General features: G+C 48.8%; 1 protein-coding gene across 2 annotated transcripts in view; it reads left to right on the top strand.

The window, feature by feature from the left end:
- Positions 1–16,124, top strand: part of SF3A3 (splicing factor 3a subunit 3) — a 62,514-nt gene that overhangs the window by 21,683 nt on the left and 24,707 nt on the right. Inside the window, exon 5 of one of the 2 annotated variants that reach the window (XM_085859334.1) lies at positions 13,398–13,467. In XM_085859334.1, the coding sequence (XP_085715460.1) occupies positions 13,398–13,467 (70 nt within the window). The other variant, XM_085859335.1, reaches the window with a different exon arrangement.

The raw sequence follows: 16,124 nt of genomic DNA, 5'->3' as shown, positions 1-16,124 counted from the left end.
TTAATTTAGCTCGCTCGTAATTTGGAGGGAATCGGGGGTCGCTCCTCTCACCCCTGGACCGATTCCCGTGAATTTAGCTGGAGACAGGAGAGCCCGTTTTCCCGTTCTCCGATACCAGTGCCGCGAGGAGGGCGATGAGTTTATATCGCACGACCTGACACCAGTGTTGCGGATTCGCGCCCGCAGGCGTGCGAGCGGCCACGTAACTCGAATCGCGGCACGTCGCCCACCGGACGGACAATCCCGTCGTGACCCTCTCGGACTAACGCCGGGAACTAGTCACGGGTGGGCCTTTCGGCCTCACCACGATCGTGCCAATCGGCCCCCCGCGTGGGATAGGGTTGCTCGCCAAATTCGACCTACCTAAGTACCCACACGGAGGGTAGACCGGGCGATCGCACCTCGCCGCAGGTCGACTTCGGACACGGGCCACTTTAAGCGACCCGTTCCGTACTATCGGGATAACCGAGCGGTGTTATCGTCAACCCCGACGGTTCGATTAATTATCGGGCGTTTTAGCCCACGACCAACCCTTTACGTGAAGCAAGATGGAGATTCAATAAAGGAAAAGACGAAGCGAAACGGGAAAAACAGTTCAACATAAAGCACATTTATTCCGCGGTGGCACACGGATAGCACACATATACAATTATACACCAAAAGCAAATGTAAAAGAAGAAGAAACACACAATAATGCACAAAAAGCAAATGTAAAAGCAAAACACAATGCAGATCTACCACCGACTACCGAGCACACGGCAACACTTATACAGTTTTACTTCACAGACGGCGCCGACAACACATATACTCAAAGCAAAAGAAAAAGGGACCACCCTCCACGATGAGGGGGGAAGACGGGCCTGGGGCCGAGACCGCGTCGAGCCTACCCGTCTGATGATGAGCCGCAAAACGGCGGTGGTGGCCCGGCTCCGCGGGCCTCGCGGACAGTGTCTGGAATGGGGTGGGAACGGGGCCCCCTTCTCACACTATCTCAGCGCGGGGGGAAACAGGAGGGGGTTGTTGATGCTCGGGGGGGATGAGGATATCTCGCTGGCTCGGGTCCCGCGACGAGCGTCTCCACCGTGACCTCGGTCGCGTTATCGGCCTCCCCTCTCCGCAGCTCCCCGACTCTGACACGAGCACCCCCTCGACTGCCTTCGCCGCCGCCACCTCTCCAACTCTCCATAGCTCCGTCCAACTGCTTTCTCCGACTCTTCTCTTGACTGGCTCTTCCCAACTCAACTCTACTGCCGGCGAGCGAACGCGGCCCTTTATAGCCCCCGGGGCCTCGCTCCTTCACCTTCGACCCTTTACCTCTGGCTGGCTCCCCATTGGACAGAGGAAAAGTGGGCGTGAATGCTTTTTGATCCATGAATCTGCATATAGCGATATTACTCCGACGCACCTGGAGGCGGGGCCAAATCGCCCCATGCTCGCTGATAGGACGGAACAGAAGTGGGCGTGAGTCGTTTTTGATCCGATTTCTTCGGAAAGGCTGGTGTTTCTGCACCCGCTGCTCTGTGAGCGCCCTGCACGAGTCCAGTATCGGTGCCCACGAGCGGCGCGGGAATGACGGTGATGCGATGGTTGCGAGGGCGAGTTGTGACGGTAAAGGTCGTGGCTGTTGTTGTGAAGCGGAGTTGCGGTTGGTGGTTGTTGTGTGATGGCTGTTGAGACGTGGTTGGTGGTGGTTGTGATGGTAGTAATGGCGGCTGGTCCAAAATAAAGATAGTAAAAGGAAAACGGCTATCTAGAGGGGTCGCAGCCCGAATGAATGACATTTATTCCCTCTAAACAACGGGTTTGGGCCTAACTACACATATACTTACAGAGATATCTCACCTAAGGGACCTGAATGGTGGTTTGCGAATTTCGTCAACCACAACACTACCCCTCCCCTTTTTACAGACTCGTCCCGAGTCGTCAAATTTTCGTGTGCCATCATGTGTAGTTTTCCCCTAGTACATTTTACCTACGGATCCCTGAGTGCGATATTCATGGTATTCGTGTCCCCAAAATAAATAACCTGAGGGCTGAGTAACTACCTAAACAAACTCACTCACACGGACGACTGAAATAAAATTGCCGGCGCTAGGACAGACATGCTGGGGGCGCACTCATATGTACAGTACATCTTAACCTTAACTTACAAATTTTACACTAAACCATGGCCCAGGATCAATGAACTCTGCAAAAAGAAAGCAGTTAGCAGGGAGCCAGGCTGCTCGCATGCAGTCTCTGGCTCAAACAATGCAGGTGACAGGGAACGTGGCCGGCTGCTCACACGCAGTCCAAGGCCTTCCCTTTTAAATTGAACGCAGTGAACCACAACGGTGCATGGGCTGCACAAACGCAGTCTCCGTGCCAGCTCAAGTGGCACACGCAATGAACACAATGAATGGATGGACGCAAACACGGTGCACGGGCCGCCACTGCAGGCCCGTTGTAGCTGCCAACAGGGCAGTTCTCGCAGCTTGCAAACTGTTGCTTTCTGATCCTGGCGCACATGGCAATGAACAGGGGGGGCAAAGCAAAAATTGAACGGGGTTGGTGAACAGGGGCAGTGGGCATGGCATGGCAAAGGTGATCAGGCAAACAGCCTGCAGAACCAGGCCGCTGCAGGCAAATACAGCCGGCAGACGAACTGGCCGGCACAGGCCTTGCAGAAAACAGCTGCAGACGATCCGGCCGGTACAGGCCTTGCAGCACAGCAGCTGCAGCCGATCCAGCCGGCACAGGCCTTGCAGCAAAACAACAGCTGCCGATGAAGTTGGCCGGCCTCTGCCTTGCAGCAACGCAGCCAGCAGATGAAGCTGGCCAGCCTTTGCCGTTCAGTGGAGGTTGGAGGAGGGAGTGCGGTGGTGCTGGCCACTCGGAAGGCGGGCTCGGACCTACCCTACGGTCTCCCTCCCAACCTATCGCCTTTGCCTGTCACTGTCTATACCCACTCCCTTAATTTGTCAAACCCCAATTTAGCCCCAACTTATTTTTTTATTCTTACTTCCCCACTATAAATCGTCCCCTAACCCCCTGTACTGTCCTTGTTCGGCTAACCTATCCTGTCACCTACCCTACTCCCAACCCCTACGTTCCCTTCCCGGAGGGGAATAAGGGAGAGCTCGCGTCCTGTGTCGAGGCCCAACGAAGCCTCAGGATGGCCTCCCCAGAGTTCAGCGATCTAACCCAAAGTGGGTCCAGCGGCCCACAACGAGAGCGAGGGGATGGATGGTGCGGAGGGGTACACTTCCTATCTACCCTAACCATTTAACTGTTAAACTACCCCAGGGCTTTCAACAAGCGCCTCGCGCTTAAGCTATTGGTTCTAACAACCCAGATTCCCGTCGCCTGTGTTGGTGTCGTCACAATTTCGGGCCTCGCCCCCCAATTTTCTCTCCGTGCCCTCACACGGTCTCATGGCTGGGACACGTGGCTCCCTTTGGCAGGCACGACCCTCTGCCGATTCTCCGACGATGGCACCCCCGGGCACTGCACTGCCTCCGAGCCTACCAGCTCCCTAACACCGGGGAGTGCCCCCCATGGCACCTCCCCTGAAACGCACACGTGGCAGGCTGGCTTCCCAGGCCCCTTTCCGAGGGTCACCCGTGCCCACAACACTGCCCACGCGGCTAATGGCGCCCCGGGCCCCCGCACCAAGCAGGCGCACCCGTGCCCACTACGCTATCCCGGCCCCCCATGGGCCCTTGGCCTACCACGGCCGACTAGCCTGGTGCCCGGGGTACCCACTCAGCGATACTCACCTTTCGCAGCCACGCTCCCAGCCCGTCAACAGGGCTCCTGCACCCCTCCAAATGGGTTTCGAGCCTACATTCACACCAACAACAAAACGACCTCCATTTTTCAATTTAACTAACCCCCTAACTCACTCTACACTGACCCCGGGGTCCCTTGGGCGGGAGTCACTCCTCCCCCCAATCACTCATCGCACCATGCATTCCCCATTCGCTCCATTCACACAGACCCGCTGGCCTCACTCACTCATCATGTACTCACCTCACAACTCTTCAACACACACACCGCTGAACTCTGCCATCCTCCTAACTACTTCCGCTAACTAACTCGTGCTCCCACGTCGTCCCTTAAACTATAGCACGTTCCTTTTCACACTACGTCGCTAAACTACATCCCCTCTACACATTCACAAGTCTGTCCATGTCCTCAGAATCAAAAAAATATCTTTCCCAACCTAAATCTCGCTACAATCCCTCTAACTAATCCATTCCACGGGCTCCATGAGGACTTACCCCTGCCCCATGAAGTCGGTCTAACTAAGCTAACCCTTCCCCCTAACTAGTTTCCATCCTGTGCCCTGGTAAGGGGGTCTTCCACCCCTTGCCCGGGAATCCTGTGCACCCGAAAGTGAGGCTTGCTTTTTTTTTTTTTCTTTTTTTTTTACATGCGCAGCACCAGCGCGGCAACTCACAGCTCACGCACTTTGCACCTGCCCGTGACGTCATGCAGCTGCACGTGTTCCTCGTCCCTCCTTGGACGGTACTATCCGGCAGGGATACCCCTCCTGCCGGATTCCAACCCCACGTGCAGCCATGGCGTCACCGTGCGCATAACAAAAAAACACAAGCCCCACGTCTCGAGGGGTTCCCCACGCGAACACATGTGCTCTGCCCGTTGGAGCTTCACACACACGCCCGCGTGAAGAACCCCTCCGGTCCAAATCCGTTATCCTGCCTGAACTTTGTCCGTCTGCGGGATCGGCAAATCCACCGCGTGCGTTTCCGGACCGGGACTTCACTCTCGCAAGCGAGCACGTGGGGGCCTCGTGCGTTGCACAGCACGGACCTCGTGCTCACTGCTGGGTGAACCCGGCACGGTCCCCGAAATAACTACAGCCGCTACTCGGCTTTCTTTCCTCTCATGTCGCCGTCGTCGCCATTCGACACACGCACTCCCGCGTGTTACGACGCTAACACACCTCACCATTAAACTCACACCGGGAGACGCGGCTGCATGTTCACACATGCCCACCGACATCTCCCTTACATACCGCTCTCTCACACACACGGTCTCCCTTGCACTCGGCCGTTCACTCACGCATGCCATCTCCCTCGCACACGTGGCTCCACTCACTCGCGGCCTTCCACTCACTCGTGCCATTTCCCTCACACAAGCCATACCACTCACACACGCGGGGGAACTCGCCCGCGGTGCCTCACTCATACTGGCCGTTTCACTCACACACGGCCTCTTCCACTTGCGGTGCCCCTTTTACACACGGCGTGCTGGGAAACACGTACTCCGGCACAATCGCCACCACACCACTCACACACGGGGTCGCTTCCACACACGGGGACGCACTCACACCTTGCACCACACACACAGGGTCAACCACACTGGGGATTCGTGTCCCCACAAGGGTCTCCGGGGCCTCTATACCCCCCAGCTCTCCGTGCACCCGTTCGCAGCACTCCTCCCCTCGACCTCGCTCGACACGACCGAACTCACCTGGTCGTGACTCGCCTCAAGGGGGCATACTCCCTCCCCTCGTTCCTGGAGGAGGCCATCCAGCTGCTCGCACCGGGTCTCTACCCAGTCCGCGAGCTCACCCCCATTATCCTCCACTACCTCCGTGTGTGTGTGTGCGTCACTTACCCCGTCTTCATCGTGTAGTCTTCCCTCTATCGTTCCCATCTCCCGTGTCTCTGCCAACTCAGTCACCTCTTCACCCTTTACCTCCCTTGTCTCAACTATTATTTCCATCTCTTCCCTTGTTATCTCCCTCGTGCACGTCTCCGTCACCCCAATTAGTTTGTCCCTCTCGGTTACCGTCACTTTTTCCGTCACGACCCTCGCCCAACACGTCCCCCGAATTATTTTTTTCTTACCCGCCTCCACCGCGGGCCCGACAGCCGTTGCACTCCCTCATAGCTCGTTCGCTCCCACACGTGGAGTCACCATTTTAAGCTCCCCGGTTACTGCCTTCATGCCCGCCTGCAGGCTTCGGCCCATGCTCTGCGTCTCACCCCGAAGCCCTTTCATTTCTTCCTTCATGTTTGTTTCCATTTCGTTCATTTGCTGTGTATTCGCATCCATTTTCGTTTTCACTTCGTTCATTTGCTGTGTATTCGCATCCATTTTCGTTTTCACTTCGTTCATTTGCTGTGTATTCGCATCCATTTTTTCGTTCATTTGTTGTGTATTCGCATCCATCCTCGCTGTCATTGCCGCCAGCATGGCACATAGCTGGGCCATGTCGGGTGCGCTTGGGGGAGCCGTTTCGGCAAGGATCGGGGGGTTTTGGTGGAGAGGGGGAGGGAGGTGTCATACACCGCGGCCGCCGCCGCACCTATTTCGGGCTCTGGGTTCAGTTGGGGGAGTTCGTGTTCCTGCACAACCAACATTTCCTGCTCGGGGTTTTCATTCTGGACCATGGATTCTACACATTCTACATCCATTTCTAATACCCCCGGCTCCCGCTCGCCTTGAGACGCCATCTTATTTCTCGTAAAGGGTTAATTTAGCTCGCTCGTAATTTGGAGGGAATCGGGGGTCGCTCCTCTCACCCCTGGACCGATTCCCGTGAATTTAGCTGGAGACAGGAGAGCCCGTTTTCCCGTTCTCCGATACCAGTGCCGCGAGGAGGGCGATGAGTTTATATCGCACGACCTGACACCAGTGTTGCGGATTCGCGCCCGCAGGCGTGCGAGCGGCCACGTAACTCGAATCGCGGCACGTCGCCCACCGGACGGACAATCCCGTCGTGACCCTCTCGGACTAACGCCGGGAACTAGTCACGGGTGGGCCTTTCGGCCTCACCACGATCGTTCCAATCGGCCCCCCGTGTGGGATAGGGTTGCTCGCCAAATTCGACCTACCTAAGTACCCACACGGAGGGTAGACCGGGCGATCGCACCTCGCCGCAGGTCGACTTCGGACACGGGCCACTTTAAGCGACCCGTTCCGTACTATCGGGATAACCGAGCGGTGTTATCGTCAACCCCGACGGTTCGATTAATTATCGGGCGTTTTAGCCCACGACCAACCCTTTACGTGAAGCAAGATGGAGATTCAATAAAGGAAAAGACGAAGCGAAACGGGAAAAACAGTTCAACATAAAGCACATTTATTCCGCGGTGGCACACGGATAGCACACATATACAATTATACACCAAAAGCAAATGTAAAAGAAGAAGAAACACACAATAATGCACAAAAAGCAAATGTAAAAGCAAAACACAATGCAGATCTACCACCGACTACCGAGCACACGGCAACACTTATACAGTTTTACTTCACAGACGGCGCCGACAACACATATACTCAAAGCAAAAGAAAAAGGGACCACCCTCCACGATGAGGGGGGCAGACGGGCCTGGGGCCGAGACCGCGTCGAGCCTACCCGTCTGGTGATGAGCCGCAAAATGGCGGTGGCGCCCTGACTCCGCGGGCCTCGCGGACAGTGTCTGGAATGGGGTGGGAACGGGGCCCCCTTCTCACACTATCTCAGCGCGGGGGGAAACAGGAGGGGGTTGTTGATGCTCGGGGGGGATGAGGATATCTCGCTGGCTCGGGTCCCGCGACGAGCGTCTCCACCGCGACCTCGGTCGGGTTATCGGCCTCCCCTCTCCGCAGCTCCCCGACTCTGACACGAGCGCCCCCTCGACTGCCTTCGCCGCCGCCACCTCTCCAACTCTCCCACTCTCCACAGCTCCGTCCAACTGCTTTCTCCGACTCTTCTCTTGACTGGCTCTTCCCAACTCAACTCTACTGCCGGCGAGCGAACGCGGCCCTTTATAGCCCCCGGGGCCTCGCGCCTTCACCTTCGACCCTTTACCTCTGGCTGGCTCCCCATTGGACAGAGGAAAAGTGGGCGTGAATGCTTTTTGATCCATGAATCTGCATATAGCGATATTACTCCGACGCACCTGGAGGCGGGGCCAAATCGCCCCATGCTCGCTGATAGGACGGAACAGAAGTGGGCGTGAGTCGTTTTTGATCCGATTTCTTCGGAAAGGCTGGTGTTTCTGCACCCGCTGCTCGGTGCGCGCCCTGCACGAGTCCAGTATCGGTGCCCACGAGCGGCGCCGGAATGACGGTGATGCGATGGTTGCGAGGGCGAGTTGTGACGGTAAAGGTCGTGGCTGTTGTTGTGAAGCGGCGTTGCGGTTGGTGGTTGTTGTGTGATGGCTGTTGAGACGTGGTTGGTGGTGGTTGTGATGGTAGTAATGGCGGCTGGTCCAAAATAAAGATAGTAAAAGGAAAACGGCTATCTAGAGGGGTCGCAGCCCGAATTAATGACATTTATTCCCTCTAAACAACGGGTTTGGGCCTAACTACACATATACTTACAGAGATATCTCACCTGAGGGACCTGAATGGTGGTTTGCGAATTTCGTCAACCACAACAATATATATATATATATATATATATATATATATATATATATATATATATATATATATATATATATATATATATATATATCTTTGTGGTTTTTTTTTTTACATAAAAACCTTCAAAAATCTTCTCAAACGGCTGAACAGATTAAAGTGAAACTTTACAGGTATGATCGCCTATCCATGAGGAACAATAAATTCTCCACCTATGATGTCATTGGTCACATGGTTTGGCAGCTATGATCTTTTTTGAAGAATAAACCTTTAACTGGAGGGGGAGCACTCGGGAGAGTGCAAAACCTCCGCCGCCAATACTGCTGGGTCACTCAAGTGAACCTTATATCTTATTCATTAAATATGATGTCAACAGTGCTGACAGAGTTATAGTTATTTTCTTCATTTTTTTTTGGGGGGGGGGGGGGGAAATCACTTTAAAACATGTAGAAATGCAAAAAAAGAAATCGAAATTTTGTTGAAAAAAAAAGTTGCAAAAATTTTTTTTTTCTCTAACAATTTTTTTTTTGGGGGGGGAAGGTTGGAAATCACTAAAAACATGTAGAAATCCCCCCCCCAAATTTTTTTTTCTCAATTTTTTTTGGGTGGGGGGGGGACCAAGTCCAAAATTTAATGGCATGATCCTTGGACCATACCTAACCCCCCCATCAAGTTTCCTCGAAATCCGTCGAGGAGTTTTTCCGTAATACTATTCACAAACAAACAAACAAACAAACAAACAAACAGAAAGGGGTGAAAACAGTAACCTCCATCCGTCTTCGAAAATGGCGGAGGTTAAAAATCTTCTTCACCAGAATGGCTTGACAGATCGAGGAGAAACTTCACCCACATGTTCCCAAAACCTTGGGGAGACCAGGGTTTTCATGAATAATTAATATATCACATGACCTGGCAGCTATTTTGGATTGAACGAAAATCTTAAAATAATTATTTATTTTGAACCGCTTCATCATTTGGTGTGAAACGTCACAATGATGTGATGTCACAATGATCACAATTAGTCATGGGTGATATATACATTTTGAATTTCAACCTGATCGGACATATGGTCTGGCAGCCAGAATTACTTAGTATTTTGGATCTGGGTTCAGGGATTTAAATCAAACTTGGTACAAGTTTGTATAATGACGTCATAATGTGGGCAGAGGCGCATAGCTGGGGACGTCCCGACGTCAAAGAGTGCCCTTCTAGTTTTACTATGCTCGTACTCCCATACCTTACTTCATAGTTTCATGATTTGCTTAGATGATAATAACGTTACAAGTTTTGTATTTTCACGAATTAGTTCAGCATTTTTTATATAATGGAACCCACCGTAGTCGGAGGAAACTTAATAACTCTGCAACATCAACTGCACGTTCACCAGCATTCATTTGACAAATAACATCCAATTTCACTTCCATGGTAACACTTTTACGCTGCCTCTAAGCCACAGATACATCCTTGTCACTAAAACATGCTTTGCAGGCATGACGTTGAAGGATCACAAATATATTTCACGATAAACTTCACAAACCGCGATAATGTCGGGAAATGTAGTCTGCATGCCACGAGCACTAAACAACGACGATGGAGGGTATGGTGTTGCTGTGTGTTAATGCTCAGATCTTCATCCTCAATGTATGTACAACATTCCATTAAATTACGAGGAAAAAAAAACTTTTTTAAACTTCAAACTTTAACAGGAAACTTTAACACAAATTACACAGGGGTACAATAATATACAACACACGATTAAAAAAGAAATCACCAAAATACTACACATAATAATATGTTGTACTCTACAGCACAATACCTGCTAACCTTTTTTGAAGGGAAAGCGGTAGGCTGGCGTTGCACGCGTCCCCAGGGGGGTCCGGGGGCATGCCCCCTGGAAATTTTTCAAAAAAATGAAGCAAAATGGTGCAATCTCCTGCATTTTGAGACCACAGTTAGCTGAAATATATCAACATCTTTTTTAGAGTGAAAAAGAGAAAACTTAACATGTTTGATCTACTCACTAATCTTTATTTTTCTAAGACGTCATGATCATCAGTCACGTTTCCATAAATTACTGACTGTCCAAGCTCCACATGTATGTGCCCATACGTGTACACGAGAGTTTACATAAACTCACCGATACATCTTTATGAATAAAATGACTGGCCACTCTGATTTCATAACATATTTACAGTTTACCTCACGTGAAGCCTTGATACACTTGAACTCTGTTGTCCAACTTGGCTTAAACTCGTTGACCCAGCGTGGGGGTGGTTTTTTCTTTTCTGGTGTTTGCATTGTTGTCGTGCACTGAAGCCATGAGTACTCTGTTAACCGCAGTCTTTGATCAGGAATGGAAATGGCACGTTGTCTTGAAATGAATGCCCGCTGTTTCCCGTCGTCACATTTGATTGGGCATGTTTAGTTTGGAAGCAATAACCAATCGCTGACGAGATAAGAAATCAAGGTCAGGCACGAGTTTTGTAGAATGTGGAAGCAGCCGCGTGTAATACGATCTTGGCAGTGAGAAACGAACGCAAAACTGAAAAAACACAACTATTTTTTTTCCGATAATTTCCAAATGCGGTATGTCTGACTAATAAAATTGGTAGGCGTTGGGAGCTATAGAAAATCGGTAGGCTACCGCGCAAATCGGTAGGGTTGGCAGGTATGCAGTACAGTACATTTCTTTATGCATGATGCAAGTAGTTCGTTTACAGGATAGGTGGAGGCGAAGGCTGAGGCATCAGATACGAGAAAGGGCGGATGATGTCGGCGACACAAATGTGGGTTGATACGATGCAAGTCAGGGAGTGGTACTGATAGTGACGACGTAAAAGTGGGAGACGTAAATCGGAGTATTGCTGCACTCCATATGACATTTTCACCTTGGATCTCAGCATCCTGGGAATACTAAATGGACCGAATAAAGTAATAATAATAATATTAATAATAATAATGTTCTTTCTTTAATTAGGACAAAGGCACTCATTAGAGTACATACCTCCACCAGACTGAACAGTTTACGTTTTGTAGCTCACTGATAGGCCAGACCTTAACCATAATCTAATGGGACCTTGTTCTTTGTCATCCACCAAGTTTCATCGGGATCCAGCTATAACTGTTTAAATTATTGTGTTGTATATTGTTTTTGGCCCGATCTCCCAATGGTGAATAATCACTTTTAAAATTAAAAAAAAATCTCACATCCAGATCTTCACCAAAATCGAATCGATTCATCCCAAAATCGAAGAGAGAGAGAGGGTAGGGAGGGAGGGCATGAGAGAGAGGAGGGAGGGGAGGGCACGAGAGAGAGAGGAGGGAGGTGGAGCACGAGAGAGGGAGGAGGGGAGCACAAGAGAGAGAGAGAGGGAGGGAGGGCATGAGAGAGAGGAGGGAGGGGAGGGCACGAGAGAGAGAGGAGGGAGGTGGAGCACGAGAGAGGGAGGAGGGGAGCACAAGAGAGAGAGAGAGGGAGGGAGGACATGAGAGAGAGGAGGGAGGGGAGGGGTGAGTGCATGAGAGAAGGGAGGGAGGACAGGAGGGAGGGATGACATGAGAGGAAGGGCATGAGGAGAGAGAGAGAGAGACAGACAGACACAGACACAGACACAGACACAGACAGACACAGACAGACACAGACACAGACACAGACACAGACACAGACACAGACACAGACAGACACAGACAGACACAGACAGACACAGACAGACACAGACAGACACAGACAGACACAGACAGACACAGACAGACACAGACAGACACAGACAGACACAGACAGACAGAGACAGACAGACAGACAGACACAGACAGACACAGACAGACACAGACAGACACAGACAGACACAGACAGACACAGACAGACACAGACAGACACAGACACAGACACAGACACAGACACAGACACAGACACAGACACAGACACAGTCACAGACACAGACACAGACACAGACACAGACACAGACACAGACACAGACACAGACACAGACACAGACACAGACACAGACACAGACACACGGGATGGCACGAGAGAGATGAGTGAGGCACTGCATTCTCCACAGGTTAATTTCCATTGCCAGTTTTACTAGCTTCTTGTTCAAGAACGCCACTGGGATATTCGCTTATCATATGTCCATACTGACCACATTTATAGCATTCCAAGGTATGAGACGCAGCAAAGATCCGATATGTATACTTATTTTTAATTTTTAACTTTGGAGTTAAAATAATTGACTGTGAAAGGAAAGAAGATGTTTTGCAAGTTGATCCTTAAATCATACAAAAATCAGTTATTTTAGAAACAACATTACCATGTTGTTCCAAAGCAGTCTTAATCTGCTGATTTTTTTTTTTTAACAATGGGAGGTACATTGGAGACAATTTTGTTGACTGAACCAACTGATCCAACGGTGAAACAGACATGTCGCTCCATAATTAGTCCTATCTTGATGAGATGCACCACCATTTCCTCCTTGGTGACATAAATGAGGACATGCTGATTCATTCTCAGAACAGCTATTATATTTTGCACACCAATCGATTTCCCAGCACACACGACGACTTGTTCAACCAAGATTTTTGGAAGTGGTGTGCACGAAAAACGTTTTTTTTTTTCTTTCTTCTCCACGGTTCCAAACCAGAAAATTTATCAACATTCACCATGATACCGGACACACAAAACGCTCCACCTTGGGACAAAAAAGGCACAGTGGAACTGAATGTGCTCTTAACTCTCAAACTAGAAGGAAGACAAGAGATGAGTGAAAAGTTTAAACGGAATAAAGAACAGAAAGGGAGAATAGGTAAAAAGTAGCAGCAGCAACACACATGCCACGCACCATGAGAAACGCCGCATGGCAAGGCTCTGTGCTGGCACATGTGGGATAGCAGCTGTGACACAGAGAGAGAAATTTTGGAAAAAGAAAGACATTGTGGGTTATGTTTGAAGTTCTGTAAGGATAAGTTGCACCTCTGTTTTGTCATGATGACATCCTTGTTTCTTTACTCTTGTATTTTTTTTTTTGCCTTACTAGATCTACGTTCCAATGTCGGTGGAGTTTGAGGAGCTGGCAAAGGCTCGAGAGAGTACCGATGAAAGCCAAAGTGAGTGGAGGGATGGTTTGATGGATGGATGAAGGGAGGGAGAAGGCTGCGTATTGGAATCGAAAGGTTCTGAGCTTTGTTACTTCCACCGCCGAAGGTGACGGAGGTTATGTTTTCACCCCTTTGTGTCTGTCTGTCTGTTTGTCTGTTTGTGTACATGGTATCTCAAAAAGTTGTCGACGGATCCGGATGAAATTTTGTGGACAGGTTCGGTGTGTGACAAGGACGAACTGATTCGATTTTGGTGAAGATCCGGATCCGGATCCGGATCCGACTCCTGCAATTTCTAAAGCGATTCTTCACCATTGAGAGAGAGGGCCAAAAACGATGGATAGCACGATCTCTCAAAAAGTTGTGGATGGATTCGGATGAAACTTGGTTGACATGTTGGGTGTGTGACAAGGAAGAATCAATTCAATTTTGGTGAAGATCTGGATCCGGATCTAATAATTTTTAAGTGATTTCAAGATTTGCAATTGAGAGATCGGGGTAAACATATATATAGATATATATATATATATATATATATATATATATATATATATATATATATATATATATATATATATATATATATATATATATATATATATATATATATATATATATAGCACGATATATCAAAAAGTTGTGGATGGATTTAGATGAAACATGGTAGACAGGTTGTGTGTGTGACCACGACAAATTGTTTCGATTTCGGTGAATATCCGAATCCAGATCCGACGACTTGAATTTTTAAAGTGATTATTCACCATTGAAAGATAGGCTCAAAAACAAAATATTGCATGATATTTCAAAAATGTATTGGGCCAGATATGTTCTCTTGAATCAGGCATTACGGGGCGGAGGTATGCGCTCTACCGACTGCCTTCTAGTTTAACTTTTGTGTCGTCGTTTGTGTTTTGCCATCACAAACATCCTTGGTGTGACTTCCTGCGCCTCCAACCATCATTGTACCTTCAACTGTGACAAAGTTTGATTGTTCTACATTAGACTTGGACAAATTAAAGCTCAGGTCCAAAATTTCCAAATATGTCCTTGGAGTGGGGCAGATAACAGCAATTTTTGAGAGGAATCGTGCAAATGATGATACAAGCATCAAATTTGGCACATTTGTTCTCGAGGGGATTCTAATCAAATCTGCCTGATTGTCCATTTGAAAATCCAAATTTTGAAAAATTTGAAAAAAAAAAAAAACTTTCAAAAAAGTCAAGATCACGAATCAATGTTGGATGCTGGCTGAGATTGGTGAATGTTTCAGAAACAGAATGTTTCCCTTTACCGCGGAAGGCAGACACGACGTCACATCCAGTGAACGTATGGAAGTATGGGATCCCTCTAGCTTTCTCAGGCTCTATTGTAGAAACTACCTCATGGACTGGAATCCATCGCGCCTTGGCTCCTTGGCCAAAGGCAATCCACATGTTCTCAAGACCTAGTTCCTGTAAGGATGGCAGTACAGATATTTCTATGACGAGTACGTCCGTGTCATTAGCCTTAATGATAATGTACTTGCTACCATCCGTCGTTGCATCCCTGGCGTGTACAAATATTCGAGTGTCAGCTTCTTCATGACAACATGGAGACACAGCGTCTAGTGACTTCCTAGTGTTGCTAATGGCATCTTCTCCTTTTGTGACAATGACTGTGCTTGTCGTCTGTGCTTCACACATCTTTTCCGCAAGGAAGTGAAACAGCTCAGTCTTGTTGCTGTCATCCCGAAGAAAGCTTCTCCAGTTACTTGGAGTCTTACTGGTTCCTGTCACTCTTCTTCCGATTCCTTGCCCCCTTTTCGACCTTGCCTCGGACTTCAGACTTGACTTCTTGTACACATCAAACACTACGTCCACCCTCTCGTACCTTGCACCATAGGATTCCACCATTGGGATGATGTCTTCTTTAGCATAGTCATCAAATATCTTTGAAGTGCGTGGAGGTAGGGCATTGATAAGTGCTGAGCCATCAATGATGACTGCATCTCCCCTTGGTTCTCCATCTGGGATGTTCACTTGCTCTTCAAGAATTTCAGCCAGCCAGAATTTCCTTCAAATTTTTCAAAATTTGGATTTTCAAATGGCCAATCGGGCAGATTTGATCAGAAAGCCCTGCAGAACAGAAATGCCAAATTTGATGCTTGTATCATAATTTGCATGATTTTTCTACTCTCTACTACACTAAAACTCGTATTAACCCAGCTCTGTGTTACTTAGAACTCATTCAATTGAATTCTTAAGTCATTTTACTTGGTCCACCTCCCAACAATTGAGACCCATTAGGGTGTTCTCCAATTTGACATTCCCTGAAATTTTAACTTGTATCCTTGATGATGTACAGTTTCAATTTTATTTATTTTTACAAAACTTGCATTTCACGTCCAAATCCCATAATAGTACAGCGGATAAGCACAATAATTGTGTGTTTTATGAGAAAAGCATGAATTTCCTGACTTGGTTAGGGAATACCATAAGGTTTATTTTCAGATGTGGAGGGAAGTCAGATTTGACCTCTGAGGACCGTGAGAGGTCAAATCCAAGATGGCCACCAGTCCACCGGGTCTAATGTTCAAACTTGAATTTTGGAACTAAACAGTGAAAAAACATTTAAGGTGTCATTTCGAACTAAGTTCAGAATGGCCATTCGTTTGGTGATACTTTTGA

This window comes from Eptatretus burgeri, chromosome 16 (genome assembly GCF_056783735.1).
Source record: "Eptatretus burgeri isolate ZD-2024b chromosome 16, Ebu_testis_v1, whole genome shotgun sequence".
In the NCBI taxonomy this organism is placed as follows: Eukaryota; Metazoa; Chordata; class Myxini; order Myxiniformes; family Myxinidae; genus Eptatretus; species Eptatretus burgeri.
The sequence above is the reverse complement of the archived record's forward strand: the minus strand, read 5'-3'. Positions and strand labels throughout refer to the sequence as shown.